Source organism: Neofelis nebulosa, chromosome 9, assembly GCF_028018385.1.
Source record: "Neofelis nebulosa isolate mNeoNeb1 chromosome 9, mNeoNeb1.pri, whole genome shotgun sequence".
NCBI classification, from domain to species: Eukaryota; Metazoa; Chordata; class Mammalia; order Carnivora; family Felidae; genus Neofelis; species Neofelis nebulosa.
The window spans coordinates 98,615,074-98,631,807 of NC_080790.1; the positions used below are offsets into that span (position 1 = coordinate 98,615,074).

The window sequence follows — 16,734 nt, forward strand, 5'->3', positions numbered from 1 at the left end:
CACCTAAAAAGGGCAAGTTTTCCTGAATATAAATTATACCTCAGAAATCGGACTACAATGCTCTTAAAAATATGTCTGCATATTAGTTGGTGTTTCAAGAAAGTTTAATTCTTTTCTCTTGAGGACTTAATGACTTGCTTCTAAAAATAGAATAAGACAGAAGTGACATAGTGTGAATCAGAGACAAGGTCATAAAAGGCATTGCACTTCCTGCTTGCCCTCTTACTCCCTCTTGAGTCAGCTGCTTTGGAGGAAGTTAGATGCCACTCCATGAGTAGCCCCATAGAGAGGCCTATTTAAAGAGCAACTGAGGACTCCAGTTGACAGCCACATGAGTACAACATCTTAGAAGTGGATTCTCCAGCCCCAGTCAAGCCCTCAGTTGACTGCAGCCCAGCTGATGGTTTTCACCCTCATGGAAGACCCAGAGACAGAAACATCCAGCCAAACAACTGCGTGAGATAAAATGGCTTGTTTTAAGCTGCTATGCTTTGGGTTCCTCTGCTATGTAGCAATAGATAATCAATACACTGGCTTCAAACTTAAAGTAACCTATTCTAAAATAATCCATATGCTGAAATATTTGGTATGATATTCATGTAAGGTGAATGACCATTGTTTTTAGGTGGTCAATTTGAGGATCACTTGTCTTTCGTTTGTTCTCTTTTATATATTCTTGTACTGCTTGGTATAATGACTGTGTATCCTTAAAGTTAAAAACAAAAGTAGGGCGCCTGGGTGGCTCAGCTGGTTGAGCATCAACTCTCAATTTTGGCTCAGGTCATGATCCCAGGGTTGTGGGATCGAGCCCCGCATCAGGCTCTGCGTTGAGCAGGGAGCCTGCTTAGGATTCTCTCTCCCTCTGCCCCTGTCCCCTACTTGCACTCTCTCTCTGAAGTAAAAACTAACAAAAAAGAACAAAAAATAATGACCCCAAGCCTGGGTATCAGTTCAGAACATGTCGTTTACCCAGGCATCGGAGCAAGGGGACGTGTGTTCACAGGAAGCAGGAACACCACTCCTTCAGACAGTTAGAACTCTCCTGGGCCTCATACTCGGTGGCGCCGCAACAGCAAATGAGCCACTTCTGAAACTCGGCTTCATTCTTGTGCATCAGAAGGAACTGTCCCAACAGGATGTAGGCCTGTGGGGAGTGGGGGAAGCATGGAGAAAAATGGGAAAGGTTATAATAAGCCGGCCCAGATGTGCTCTTCTCCAACACTAGGAATTGCGTGAAAATCAAAGGAAGGGGCACAGGTCAGATGTGGGGGAGAATGACGGCAGGCCCTGAACCCCTGACCGGGGTGATGGGGATTCTGGGACTGGCCCCTGGTGAGGTGTGAGGCCGAGATAAATGCACATCTCTCGGGATGGGATTGAGGGCTGTCTAGCCTGGGGTGAACCAGAACTTTCCTTTCTCAACTTTAATGAGCCCATAAATCACCTGGGACGTTGTTAAAAGGGAGGTTCTGACTCAATTAAGTCTGGAGTGGGGCCTGAGAGTCTGCATTTCTTTTTTTTAAGTTTATTTATTTTTGACAGAGACAGAGTGTGAGCATGAGCTGGGGAGGGGCAGAGAGAGAGGGAGACACAGAATCCGAAGCAGGCTCCAGGCTCCAAGCTATCAGCACAGAGCCCGACGCAGGGCTCGAACCCACAAAATGAGATCGTGACCTGGGCCGAAGTCAGACGCTTAACCAACTGAGCCACCCAGGCCCCCCAAGAGTCTGCATTTCTAACATGCTCCCAGCTGAGGTGGTCCAGGGACAACATTTTGAGTAGCAAGAGCTTAGCATACTTCTAATGCTCCCTTCTGGCCTCTGATCTAGTATTTCTCTCTCTCTCTCTCTCTCTCTCTCTTTAAAGATATTAAGTAATCTCTACATACAACGTGGGGCTCAAACTTACAACCCCACGATCAAGAGTCACTGGCTCTACCAACTGGTGCCAGCCAGGCACCCCTAGTATTTCTTTTTAACACACCCCCACACACAAACACACACACATGCACGCGTGTGTGCACACACAGAGGAGTCAGAGAGGCTCCCCACCCCATCACTTTCTCTATTGACCTTGCAGAGTTTCTAACTCTCTTCACTTGACATTGTGGGTAATTCTGTGCTGTCGTGTTGGAGCGGAGACCGTCTTGAGCATTGCAGGAAGTTCAGCAGCGTCTCTGGCCTCTACCCACCAGATGCCAGTAGCGCTCTCCCATCCCTCCAGACTGTGACAATCATAACCATCTCCACACATTGCCACGTGTTCCCTTGGGGACAAAATCTCCCTGGATCAAGAATCACTGCCTGTGGCGTTGGCAGATGAGGGGCATCTTAGTACCAATTTGTTCTTGCAAACCAGCTCTGTGACCTTGGGCAACTCACTTAACCCGTAGTGAAGACCCCAAGAACCCGGCCTCAGTTTCTACATCACCTGAAGGCACACAACATGCGCCCCCCCCCCCCACCTTGCAAATGGAATTAAGTGGATCTAGAGCAAGAACATTAGGAAAATGCTAATGCCTTGCTTGGCCCGGAATATGTGGGGGGAGCACGGAATATATAAAACTCCATAAACCTTGCCCACCTTTCCCTTCTGAAGAGTCTGTGTGCATGAAAAACACATGTAATTAACATTAAGTACACCGGGACAGATAGCTCTATGGCATTCTCTCATTCTCTAACTACTGCCCCACAGCCTTCCACTTCTCTCTTACAATTTTATCACATGATTATTGACAAGGAGCAAGCTCTCCATGGAGAAAGTGGTGCCCGAGACTGCACGGCCAGGATTGACTGAGTCACTAAATGGTGAAGCCTGGAGATTTAAGGTCACGTAAACGCCTGCCTCTCGAGGCTGGTTTGGGGGCCTCCAGCCTGGAGTGAATGGGAACCAGCGTCCACGCTTGCCGTCCTGGGTCCTCTCCAGGAAAACCAGCTGGTGTCTGTTTGCTTTCAGTTACATAAAACAAAGCAAACTTCACCCTAACAAAAGGGAGCATTTTTTTTTTTTTTTTAAGAAATTAAATAGTAGCTGAGTCCCAGCTGTAAAATGTGCCCAAGCCTTGGAGCTTGGGGTCTCTTCTTTTGAGTCATGGTCCAGTTGTTGAAAAGATTGAAAAAACAGCCAGGATGTCATGGTCATGTTAACCTGCTACCTTCATCATCTTTTTAGAAAAGCCATATAGATGCTTAGAACGATCTCATTTTACTTTATCAGTATACTTGTACTTTTGCTGATGATTTTATGGAGATATTTTGTAATTCAACATTTAAAAAAAAAGAACATTTATTGAATGTTCATTGAGCCAGTAGCTTCAGTGGATGTGGGAGGCGCAGAAGTGAATAACAGAATTAAGGAGAGCCTTGGCTCTGTCCAAGGAGAGGGAATATTAGTGATGATAAATGATAATGATGGTAATAGCAAGTGTCACTTGGGTACCTTCAATGGGCTCCAGACCCCTGGCATGTTTTAACCCAGTTTCAATCTCCAGATGGAATCACCAAGAATCTGAGAAGTTGACTCCTGTTTTCCCGAGCCCCATTCTTGCACATCTCGACTGACAGAATCTGGCCGGGCACCTGTGGCAGGCTCTGCCGTTTCGGAGGCCTCGCTGCTGGTCATCAGCCGGTGGTGATTGGAGCCTCCACATCCCCACCAGCCTCAGCAGCCAGGTAGCCAGGGAATGTGTGGCACGCAGGACCAGAGGCAAATTTTCCAGGAATGCCATAGGAAGAAGGGCCTCTTCTTGTGGCCTCCGGAGCCAAGTTGCAACCTGTCTCTTGTCCTCTCACCCTGCCACCTTCCAGTGGTGGGGAGGGAAAGTCAGCCCATGTCACCCTGCTCCCAAGGGAAGCCGGAGTCGTGGGCCCCCATCACGGCCCTGCCCAAAGCCTGCTCGGTTTCTCCGCTGGTTCCAGAAAGCGAGGCCTTCACCAAGGAGAAGAAAATCTCTCGCCTCTCTCTCGGACCAAAGCTCACGAATTTCTGGCTGCGGGGAGGGAGATACAGACACACAGCAACGCCGAGCAGGCAGCGTGCCCCCACCACCCTGGAAAGAGCCCCCCTTGGTTTAGTGTTCTGCTGCTGCATCTTGAAGTCCTCAGTATATGTGAATGAGGGGTCTCGTATCTTCATTTTGCACTAGGTGGCTGGTCCTGGTCAATGCCAATTAAAACTTTTCATCTTCACGGTAACACCTGGCCTTTTCTTTCTTTCTTTCTTTCTTTCTTTCTTTCTTTCTTTCTTTCTTTCTTTCTTTCTTCTTTCTTTCTTTCTTTCTTTTTTTTTTAACTTTTAAAAAATTTGAACAAAGTTGGCGCCCATTAGTTTTAGGTGGACAACAGAGGTCCGCCATCTTGCCCCCTCTGATTCTCAGGCTTGTCTGACGCCTCTGCCGGGAGCTGCTACTGCTTGGAGCCTACACCGAATGCTCTTACGTGGCCACAAGACTTTGTTGTGTGATCAACAACTCTCTTTTCCTCTCACCGGCTCTTCAGCCTTCATGGCCACTGGTAGCCATTGACAATCTTGAAAATCCAGTACCTCTCGGTCATATCTGGCTTAAAACTCCTTGCCTCTAGTGCAAATGCTCGATCCAATGCAGGGCTTGCCCCTTCTTCTTTCTTCTCCATGTCTCCCTGGGATATCCTTTTTTCTTTTCTTTTTTAAGTTTATTTACTTATTTTGAGAGAGACAGAGACAGCGTGTGTGGGGGAGGGGTAGAGAGAGAGGGAGAGAGACAGAGAGAGAGACAGAGACAGAGAGAGAGAGAATCCCAAGCAGGCTCCATGCTGCCAACAGAGAGCCTGACACGGGGCTCAGACTCAAGAAACCATGAGATCATGGCCTGAGCCAAAATTAAGAGTCAGATCCTTAACTGACTAAGCCACCCAGGTGCCCTTTGGGGATATACTTATACTAAAAAAGTATTTGTTTAGCTGACATTCAGATTTAACTGAATGAGTCCCTGCATTTTTTCTGGCAACTCTATGCAGGGTAACCCCAAACTTGTGTGACCGACTTCTTGTAGGGCCCAGATGTCTGGTAGTGGGGTCCTCTGAATTACCAGTCCCCCACCCCTGGGATTGTCTGCCCAGATTCAAATTTCACCTTTCTCATCCTGAGTGACTTTGGAGCAGTCACGTGGCTATTGTGTGCCTCCGTTTCCCAATCGATAAAATGGAGGTGAAATCGTATACCTTATAGGATTTTTTGATGATTAAATGAGATATATGTCACACACTGAGGCCAGTCAGTGGCTGACATGTAGCAAACATCACACACAAGTTCTGCTATTAGGAGAGCCTTAGGCAGCAGGTGGGCACCCAGAACATATACCCCTTCCTGACCTTCCAAGTATCTTTCAGGAGGAAGATTTAGTCTCAAGGATATGACTTTATAGTGTCTTCAAAGAGCATTGAACCAAACTAGAGTCTCTGGGATGGAAACGTCCTTCCTCCCTGTTGGATGACTTCAGGGTTATCCCCACAGTAATGCACCCGCCCCACAAGGCACTGCTCAAAGTCCCTGGATTTACTGAGTGCCTGGAAATTCACTTGCCCCTGGGCAGGGCTTTCATAGGGAGAGGAGGAGTACAAAGATCATAGAACTATGATCATAGAACATAGAGGAGACGTGGGAGAGCCCCAAAGGCAAGCTGTGCCTCTCTAGCATAATGAGTGTGGGTTCTCAGGCCATGTGTGCAAAAAATAGTCAACAGTACAAATGTCACAGCAAGGGGTCCTAATGAATACTCAGTGTTCAGAAACACAAGCTCGTTAGGCTGGGGTGGGCAGGCAGAAGGAAGCCTTTCTTCCCAGAGAAGGTCAGTTGTGAATGGCGTCCTGAAGCAGGTGAATGTCCATTTCAAGAAAAGCCTGCAAGGCGGGTGGTCCTGTATGTGTTTGTGATTCATGGACAGTCTGGCTTGGGTATGGTGTGGATGAGGGTGGGGAATATAAGACAGAGCTAGAGCTGGGCTATGGAAAGCCTTCAGCGCCTTATGCACAACGTATTTCCCCTTCCTGGTCATTCCTTTGTCCTTTGCAGCCCTTTCACTGTTAAATCTAGACCAGCACTATCCAGTAGAAATTTATTTTTTTAACGTGTATTTATTTATTTCGAGAGACAGAAAGTGAGAGAGAGTGGGGGAGGAGAAGAGAGAGCAGGCTCTACACCATCAGTGGAGAGCCCCATGGGGGGCTCAAACCCATGAACCGTGAGATCATGACCTGAGCCAAAGTCAAGAGTCGGACGCTCAACCAGCTGAGCCACCCAGGTGCCCTTATCCAGTAGAAATTTAATGTGAGCCAGCCACATATATAATTTTTAATTTTCTAGTAGCCACAGGAAAAGGGGGGGGACTAAACAGGTGAAATGAGTTCTGATAATATGCTTTATTTTCTATTTCAAAAATATTATCATTTCAACATGCAATCAATAAAAAATTATTGATGAGATCCTTTACATTTGGGGGGTACTTTAAAATCTTAAATCTTTAAAATCAACCTCGTGTATTTTACATGCAGCGCACATCTTTATTCAGACAGGTGCTCAAAAGGTACAAATGGCCAGCGGCCAGTGGTATCAGACAGCAGAGGTCTAGATTCTCAGAGATCTAGATCTGCCAAAGCTGACTGGCTCGGGAAAGGGCAGGCACAAAATAACCCAGGAAGGGTGCAGCCAAATTTTTGACTGTCGAGGTCCTGAAGAGATTTGGGTGAATCCATAGAGGAATCAATAGTTTTAGTTAAAAGTCATGCCGTAGCTGAGGGAGGGGACAGCCACCCCCCAGCAGAGGCCAGCAAAGACCAACGTTAGCGTGAGGCCCAGAAAGGTGTCTCTCCCTAAGGTCTCCTGCAGGCAGGGTATAAAAAGCCAGGAGCTCAGAAGAAGTCACATCTCTGCACGTTACTATAAAGATGGATATATGTGTCATTACGCATGTGTCCAAACCCAGAGAAACTCTGCAAGTGAACCCTAATGTAAACTGTGGAGCCTGGGTGATTATGACGTGCCAGTGTCATTTCTGCAATGGTTACAAACGCACCGCTCTGGTGGCGGTGTGGCTAATGAGAGAGGCTATACACGTGTGGGGGCAGGGGGTACGTGGGAAATCTCTGCATCTTCTGCTCAATTTTGCGTGAACCCAGAAGTGCCCTAAAAAGAAAAGCTTTAAAAATCTATAGGAGCCTGCATTTTTATCTGCTAAATCTGAGACCCCTTCCCTGGACCACGCTCTTACTGCTGTCCCTAACCACCAACCGGTCCTCACCCAGAAACACTTGTTCACCTACAAAGTGTCTCGTGGATCCTTTCACACACCCAGCCAGGCTCCAGCCCTGGTGTCTCATCGCCAAATCCCAGTGGAAGCCCCTTTCATGCTGCAGTAGCCACTTGGACCCTGATCCTCCTGCGTGGTTTGTGACGATACAATCCATGGCCATTCTCACCCTCATTTGGGCCCCTGATCAAGGCATTAACTCCCTGGAGCCTCTGTCTTCTCCTCTGTAAAGTGGACATAGAGGCCCTCCTCCCATTTGCGGGTGAGTGAGTCAAAGCGGGTGAGTCAAAGCAAAGGAGAAAGGCGAAATCCCCTGCGTCAGTGCTTGGAATCAGCAACCCTGGGAATGAGTAGCGCCTGGAAGTAGCGTGCTGATCTCCATGCTCACCAGGAGGTTGTGAACACAAGAGGGGCCTGGTCACACACAGCCAAACAGTTCCTTCTTCCCTACAGCCCTTCATCTGTGTAACAGGTTCCAGGATGCCTGAAAATTTCCCATTATACATTCATCCCCTTATCTTTTTAAAAAATCTTTATTTTTTTTTTTTAACATTTATTTATTTTTGAGAGAGAGAGAGAGAGAGAGCGCGTGAGTTGGGGAGGGGCAGAGAGAGAGGGAGAGAGGGAGACACAGAATCTGAAGCAAGCTCCAGGCTCCGAGCTGTCAGCACAGAGCCCGAAGCGGGGCTCAAACTCACAAACCGTGAGATCACGACCTGAGCCGGAGTCAGACGCTTAACTGATTGAGACACCCGGGCGCCCCGATTCGTTCATTTATCTTAAATATGCCAACTGGTCAGTTAGGCTGGAAACACAGGCTGGAAAAGGTAAAACTAGGGGGATAGGAAACAAATCAGTGGTTGCTAGGGGCTGAGGGTGGGGGATATGAAAGCACAGGGGGACATTTGGGAGTGATGGGATTGTCCTAGGTCTCGATTGTGGTAGTGGCTTCATGACTGCATGCATTTGTCAAACATTGTGGAACTGTGTACTAAAAAAGGTGACATTTGCTATATGTAAATAAAAATATTTTTTTAAATGCCGAGTGTGTCTGAACAACAGCAAAAAACATTAAATCGAAGGTGTTAGAAGCCAGAATAATGGTTACCTCTGAGAGTGGGGGGATGACACAGGCCAGGGAGAGACACAAGGGAATCATATGGCATTCCGGAGGTGTCCAATCACTGGATCTGGGGCGGGGGGGGGGGGGGTGCATGAGCATATATACATGTAAAAATTCACTGAGCTGAACCTTTCCTATCAATGCAGGCACACCACAATAGAAAAGAAAAAGCGACAATCATTTCTTTTAAAGAGGAATTTTCCATGGAAACTGTCTCCCTAGCAGGCTTGCTTACTTCACTACCTGCTTGGTCCCATCTTTTATCCTGGAGGAAAGAATCAAATCTACCTCAGTCCCGGATCGCCAGCTTCCTAACAATATCACCTGTTGGATGTTAAACTGGTAAATATTCAGAATATTTAGCAGCTGGTGCAGGCAAGGTGTTAACCAGAAAACCACAGGCCCAGTAGTTCAGATGCCCCCTGGGAGCAGCCGTGCATTGTCCACTGAAGGCACACCACGCTGATTATCAGTTGTGCACACCACGGTTCCCAGCCTCTTTGGGTGTTTCTGTAATATCTTCCTGCGTAGTGGTGCAGACTGACATTAAAAACTAAGGGGATGGGGGCTCCCGGGTGGCTCAGTTGGTTAAGTGTCTGATTTTGGCTCAGGTCATGATCTTGTGGTCTGTGAGTTTGAGCCCCATGTCAGGCGCTGTGCTGACAGCTCAGAGCCTGGAGCCTGCTCGGGATTCTGTGTCTCCCTCTCTCTCTGCCCCTCCACACTCACACTCTTGTCTCTCTCAGTCTCTCTCAAAAATAAATAAACATTAAAAAAAACTGAAGGAAATGAACAGCCATAACTGTGTGTGAAATCTCTCCACTGAGTGTGCAATGTTCTGCGTGAATTCCCATTTGCCTCTGCCTGTGCTCACTTTCTTTGGATTCTCTTGGGATCGTCTCCTATTCTCCCCTAAAGTTCCAAGCAGCTTTACCAGCACCCTAAAACCAAATCATTACATAGAAAAAGAATGTTCGGATTCCACTGGATGCCCTTGAGGCCATTCGTGGGTTGTGAGTGACATCTTGGAAGCTCGTATCTTACTCTGGTGTAGCCCCCAGTCTGCTGTTACACCACCTGCCGCTCTCAGGGCGGTGCCCTGGTGGGGCAAGTGAGACCCCGTGAGTCTCTTCATGGAGATGGAAGTGTGTCTAAATCATCCGTCCTGACAGCTCAGCCCCAGGCTCGGGCAGCCAGCTCACTTCTGTTGACCTCTGGGTGTTGGAACACCCAGTGAATCATGCCTGGCCCAGCTGCTGTGAGCCAAAGCCATTCAATTTGCCCATCATCTGCTGGCCCTCGAGGCTGCCCAAGCATGAGGGGTCAGCAGCACTGAAGACTGTGGCACCCTGCCAAGTGGCAGCTTTCCTCTCTGATGGCACCTTGCAGGGACACAGAGCAGTGGCTGCCATCTGGCAGGACTAGGGGAAGAGACATTGGGGAGAGAAATTGGGGAAATAGGAAAAACAATGAATTACCTTGTTGAAACCTTTGGTGACCAAATTGATTGCAAGCTCATGGCTGATCCCGTCCACCCAGGCAACATCCTTTTCTCCGATGGGTTCAGAGAGGAAGGCTCTCAGCCTGGGAGACATGTGATTCATCTTCTGTAACAGCAGTGGGAGGAACACAGTTAGAAAGTGGCCGGCTGCTCACAGCGAGAGGGGACAATGGGGGACTGCCCTGCCGAAGGATGGGGACAACAGATGATGGCAGGCTTCCTTCCAGCACCCAATAGTTATTGGGGACTTTCAGATAGGAGGGGCAGTGCCCTGCACTGAAGGCCTCAACACATCCATTGCCACCTGGATGGGATGAGAGATGTGTTATGATGGCTGTGGATGAGTTCAGCAAATTCCACCAAAAGAGTGTGTTTAACACTAAGAACTGCAACAGGTTCTCCTCTCCTCCTCTTCCCTCCTCAAGTGCTTAAAGGAACATTGCTTTTTGAGACTAAGCTTGCAGTTGGGGCAATGGGAATATGTGGGTCATAGGTGCAAATGTTTAGTTATGTGGGATGAATAAATTCTGGGCAGCTAATATACAGCATGGTAATAATGGTTAACGATAATGTATTGTATACTTGCAAATTTCTAAGAGGATAGATCTTAAGTTAAATCTCACCATACACACACACAGAGAAGGATACCTATATGGAACTGATGGAAAAGTTGTTTAGCTTGATCGTGGTGATCTTTGCACCATGTATATACATTGATCAAATTATACACCTTTTAAAAAAACTTTTTCCTGGAGTGTTTTTTTTAATGTTTATTTATTTTGCAGAGTGGGGGGTGGCAAGCAGGGGAGAGGCAGAGAGGGAGGGAGAGAAAGAATCTCAACTAGGCTCCACGCTGTTAGTACAGAGCCTGGCATGGGGCTCAATCTCATGAACCATGAGATCATGACCTGAGCCGAGATCAAGAGTCAGACTCTTAACAGACTGAGACAGCCAGATGCCCCTGTACACCTTAATATAAACAATTTCTATAAGTCCAGGATATCTCAATAAAGTTGTCTTAAAGAAAAAAAAATACATTGCTTCTCTTAGCTAATTAACCTACCTTCTCCACCACCAACACTTTTATCACACTCTGTAATAGTTGGTTGTTTGGTGGCAAGTAACAGAAATCTCTTAAGCTGGATCAAATATTAAAGAAAATATTATAGAACTCAAAAGCCCAAGGATAAGGACAGGGATGGTGCAATTGGGGCCACAGCTCCATTTTCTCTGATTCTTTCAACTTTTTCTCCCTGTTTTGGTTTCAGTCTTGATTGGTTCCCCTCATAGCAGTGAAATGGCTGCTTTAGGATTCACATTCCTCAACACTCCACCCCGGAAGAAAAAGGAAACAGAGAGAACATATCTCTGAGGAGTTCCAAGCAGAGCCCATCCAGTCTTGAAGGTCTACACGGGGCCACCAGTGTGAGCTTAGTGTTGGCCATAAGCCCTAGTCCTAGATGTGGAGTGGAGTTAGCTTTCTCTGAACCATACAAGCTGTGAGATCAAGCAAAGTTTGCCTGAACAAAATGAAGATTATTACCCAGAGAGGGTAATAGGATATATTAGGATTATTAGGATAATTTATTTATTTATTATTTATTAGGATAAATTAGGATTATTGCCTGGGGGGGGGGGATGAGTGTTAAATAGTAACCATAATATCCCACTGTAGTCCACCCCTTTAGTGCCCCAACATCGGTACATTCTCATTCCCTTACATTGTCATCAGAAATACCCACACTGGGCAAACGTAGACTCACCTCCTCCCTCAAAGGGTGAAGCCCTATGACTCATCTAGTTACTGGATTCAGATTCAAGTTTGTATTTTCTGGAAGATGCATCATAATCTCCATCATGTCTGGAAGTAACAACTCATGGGATGGTAACCTATAAATTAAATTCTGAACTTCACTACCATCAACATAGTCAGTGCTAGGGGGAAAAAAAAAACCCCAGTGTATCTGCAATAAAATTTTCCAGAAGGGCAATTCTCCATTTGAAGAAGGGGACAATGGGAAACACATTCAGATGTCATTGCCCTATAGTATATACAATATTGAGGAAATATTGGGGGAATTCCTTGCCATGATGATAAAGCAAGTTCCTCAGTTGGCAGAGATAGTTGCCCCCAGTTCTGGGTTCAGGTGTATCTTCCCCATCCACTGCCTTGCTAAAATCTGAGTGGGCATAGGGTTGATGTCTTTGGAGGAGTATCACTGCTTTAACAACACACTTCTTGTGGGTACAGGTTCGGGGATTGCCCTGAGGAATGGGCAATTTCAGGCATTAGTTGGCCACTTGCTTTGGCAAGTCAGTACCCTAAAGAATTTCCTGGGTTTCTTCTATTCAAGTCCATGGGCCAGTAGTTCAAGCTGGATTTTGTTTCAGGTCAGAATCCTTGAACTGGCAACTGGGCTCTGTGTCTTGCCCACTGCCTTGCTCCTCAGATTCGTGGCATCTTCCTTTACCTCTGATGTGAAGGTACCCCAAGTCTGCTCCTGCCCCCCAGATATATCCTAGCTGCATGTTCACAGTGAGTTGTCCCTGTCATCAAGCTAGATGTATCTAAGATCAGATGCTCCATAGAGACCTGAGAACTGGGGGCACTGCTTTTCCAGGGCCCCAATCTTTTGTTAAGTCACCCTACTTGCTGCCCGTGTTCTAACTTTAGCTCGATACATTAGCTTTGCCGACCCAGTGGAGTTTGCTTATCGAAGTCCAGTCACTTTGGATTGCAGGCCACTGGCAGAAAGACCCTCTCTCAGCAAAGCTGGGTTTTTATCCCTCCCCATTTTCAAATGGGCACCCCTCCTTCTAAATTGGAGTCTTCTAGGACCTTAACAAAGACTGCCAGAGGTAGCCAACATCCTGAGTATTTCCCTCCAGATCTCCAAATGTCACATCTCCCTACACATAGGGTCTCTATCACAGGGTAAAACAAGAATGAGCAGCCATTTTGCTAAACCACGATCACCGTCTTTCTAGTTCTGGGTAGAGACACCCTGCTGCTCTCTGTGCGAATATGTCTTCTTGGCTGAGCCACTTTTGAGGTTTCGTTATTGTAGTATCCCTTTCTTGGTACCAAACTCTGGGTCAGTTTGGACAGTTCATAATTCAAGTAACAGAAAAATCCAATTCAAACTGGCTTGCACAGTAAGAAGGTTTTATTAACATATGCCACCTAAAAGCCCAGAGGTGGATCACAAGCCTTCAGCTTGAGTTCCCTGCAAATCTCTTGGCTCAGCTTTCCTTTATATGTCGGCTCAGTCCTCAGCTTGACTCGTTTTTGGAAATAATCGGGCTGTAGCCGGACCTGGTGTCCCTTTTGCAAGCTGTGACCCCCTCCCCCAAAGGAAAACTGTTTTTCCCTCAAAGCTGCCAATGGATGCCTTCTCCAGTCCAAACTGTCACATGCCAAGCCCTGATGTGTGTCCTTCCTCTGGTTCAGAAGGCAAGTCAGTGACCTACAAAGCACATAGGCTGCAGGGGTGGGGGTGGGGCACAAAATCGGGGTAGCTGCCATGTTAGTGGGGGTAGTCATCCCCTACCACCATATGGGACAAGGTCAGGAGAGCATACCAGTGTCCACCACATGGTCCTCAGTAGATTGTGAGGGCCACGGCTACCTCCTAATGCCCTTTGCTGCCCACCCCAGTCCCAGCCCCAGTGCCTGGTATGCAGTAAGTGCTCAGTGACCTAAGTGACTGATCCATCCACTGTTTGCAAACACTTCCAGCACTGGTCCCCTTGCCTGTTCTTATGCTCCCAATTCCCCACATTTAACGTCCAGCTCCCCTTGTAAGCCTTCCTGCTCCAGGAGACATTTGTGACACTTTAGAGACACAAATTCTCTAAGAAGCGATGAATCCGAAGGCACTGATTGTAACAGCCAGGGGACTCCTAAGGACAGAGGTCTTGATGTGTGGTGGGTTCAAGGAAGGATAGCGGGAGCCAAGACTGGTTGTCCAGGGGCCCCTGACGCTGTGGGCCTCAAATACACAGATGTGTAAGCTGGGAATACACTATTATGTGGAGGGCATCGATCTCTTCAGCAGCTCAATATGAAGATCTCTCTTAATCGGTGCAAATGCATTAAAGGGTGAGCTCTACAGCCCCCATCCTTGGATGATGAGTCGGGATCAGGGGTCCAGCTCAGGTCTGGGCTATAGGAGATTAGAGTTTCTAAGCAGGAGGAAGAGCCCCAGAGAGTTCTGGCGGGGTTTACCAGGTTTGCCCAGGGAAAATTCCATTCACTATCCACGTTGGCCATCTGGTAAGTTAAACAGTTCTGCCCATTAAAAGAATAAATGGAAACTACAACATTGCTATCAATGCAGCAGCAGCATCAAAGACAGGTAATGATTAGCAACACCTTGTGTGTATTTGCTTTTCTCACACACCTCATCTCACTTTGATCCTTGAAACACTCTGGGGCATAGGCAGCAGCGATTTTGATCCTCCTGAGGACCCACTAAATAGAAGGCCCTCACATTCATTAGGATGTTTTTATCTGCGACAGTGGTTCTTAACTGGGTGCAAATTGTTTCCCCCTCTAAACCCCAAACATTTGGCAATCCGTCTGGAGACACTCTGGGGTGTCAAAGCTGAGGGAGAGGGTAGTGCTATTGCCATCTAATGTGTAGAAGTCAGGGCACCACCGAACGTCCCGTAATGCACACAACAGACCTCCCACAACAAAGAATTATCCAGCCCCAAATGTCAATAGTTTCAAGGATGAGAAACCCTTGGCTAAAAGTAACAGAAAACCCTGACTCAAATGGTCTTAAACAAGAAATACTTTTCTTTTTTTTAACATTTATTTATTTTTGAGACAGAGAGAGAGACAGAGCATGAATGGGGGAGGGGCAGAGAGAGAGGGAGACACAGAATCGGAAGCAGGCTCCAGGCTCCAAGCCGTCGTCAGCCCAGAGCCCGACATGTGGCTCGGACTCACGGACCGCGAGATCGTGACCTGAGCTGAAGTCAGACGCTTAACCGACTGAGCCACCCAGGCGCCCCAAGAAATACTTTTCTAATCTCACATAATCAGAAATCCATGGGTGAAGTGGACCCCAGGATTTTGTCCGTTAGTGGCCGTGTCAAGAACCAGACTAGCAGCGTCCAAGGTCCCAAGGTGCATACAGAATTTGTGTGGATCCTGTCCTGACATGGAAACTTCCAAAGGAAGGACAGACCATTTCTTCTTAAGTGTCTCCAGAACCTCTTCAGTAGAACTTGCCTTAGTTTCATTGGCCAGAACCAGACAACATGTCTGACTGTAAGCCAGTCACTGGCCAGGGGAGTGATCTGTGTGGAGGTGTGGATGAGGTCAGCCCCCTGAACATAAATAAGGCAGCTCAGAGAATGCCAGGTTCTGGAACAAGTAGGGAGAGGCGGTGGATACTGGGTAGCAAAGGCCCGTGTCCACCACGTCTTTCAAACTAGTCAAAGGATAGGGCCATCACAAGTAGCGCTTCTCAAAGTTTAATGTGCACACAGACCACCTGTGGCGGGGGTGGGGAGTCTTGTCTAAAAATGGGGGTTCTGATGCAACAGGTCTGGGGTGTGACCCGAGATGCTGCATTCCTAACCAGCTCTCAAGAAGATGCCCAATCTGGGGGCCCACAGATCACACTTTGAGTGGCAGGGAATTACATGATGCTATTCCCCCGCCACCTTTTTTACATTTTATATTGAATTGTGGTAAAATACACATAGCAGAAAATTTATGTCTTAACTATTCTTAAGTGTCTAGTTAGGTGGTGTTGAGTATATTCACACTGCTGTGCAACCAACCTCCAGAAGTCTTTTCATCTTGCAAAACTGAAAACTAAGTCAAATTTAGAATTGACTACTCCAGATTGCTCATATAAGTAGAATCATCAGTATTTGTCTTTTTGTGGCTGGCTTATTTCACTTAGCATGATGTCTTCAAGGTTCAACCATGTTGTATCATGCACGGGTCAGAATCTTCTTCTTTAAGTTCATTTATTTATTTTGAGAGAGAGAGAGAGAGAGAGAGAGAGGCAGGGTGTGTGTGTGTGGGGGGGGAGCATAAAGGGAAAAAGAGAGAGAATCCCAAGTAGGCTCCACACTGTCAGCAGTGTGAGCCTGACATGGGGCTTGAACTCATGAACCCTGAGATCAAGACCTGAGCTGAAATCAAGAGTTGGACGCTTAACCGACTGAGCCACCCAGGCACCTCAGAATCATCATCTTTTTTAAGAATGAATAATATTCTACTGTATGGATACATCACATCTTGTTTATTCACTCGCCCATCAGTGGACATTTGGCTTGCTTCTACCTTTGGCTATTGGATAATGCAGCTATCAACATAGGTGGGCAAATATCTCTTCAAGATCCTGCTTTCAGTTCTTTTGGATTGAGTGGAATCGCTGGATTATATGGTAATTCTAAGTTTCATCTTTGGAGGACCACTGCACAGTTTTCCACAGTGACTGTACCAATGCCGTGTATTCTTAAACTTTACCACACATTAGGCTCATGCTGGGAGACACAACCCATGCTTGGGTCCCTCCTCTACCATTGGACTTAATCAGCACAGGCCGTAGGCCGGACATTGGAACTTTTAAAAACTCTCAAGTGAGTCCAATATACTGCCAAGTTTGAGAACCACTGTTTCTCTGTCATTTGCTTTTTTCTCATAAAGTAATGATCAGGTTTTCTAGGATGATGGGATTTCAACTAAATGGGACTTTATAGTGGGTTGTCTAATGTCCATGTTTCCAGATGGCTGATGCTCACCAACTAGCAGGCAGTGTCTGTCCCCCTTCCCCAGGCACATCAAATCCTCATTAGCCA

At 47.0% G+C, this 16,734-nt stretch overlaps 1 protein-coding gene across 3 annotated transcripts in view; it reads right to left on the minus strand.

The window, feature by feature from the left end:
- The window catches only part of BANF2 (BANF family member 2), a 40,148-nt gene that overhangs the window by 3,124 nt on the left and 20,290 nt on the right, over positions 1–16,734 (minus strand). For 2 of the 3 annotated variants that reach the window (XM_058684825.1, XM_058684823.1), the window contains 2 exons: positions 9,884–10,012; positions 945–1,144 (listed from right to left, as the gene is read on the minus strand). In XM_058684825.1, the coding sequence (XP_058540808.1) occupies positions 998–1,144; positions 9,884–10,009 (273 nt within the window). In that variant the 5' untranslated portion in view covers positions 10,010–10,012 and the 3' untranslated portion in view covers positions 945–997. Of the gene's footprint in view, positions 1–944; positions 1,145–9,883; positions 10,013–16,734 lie in introns of those variants that run through there. The other variant, XM_058684824.1, reaches the window with a different exon arrangement.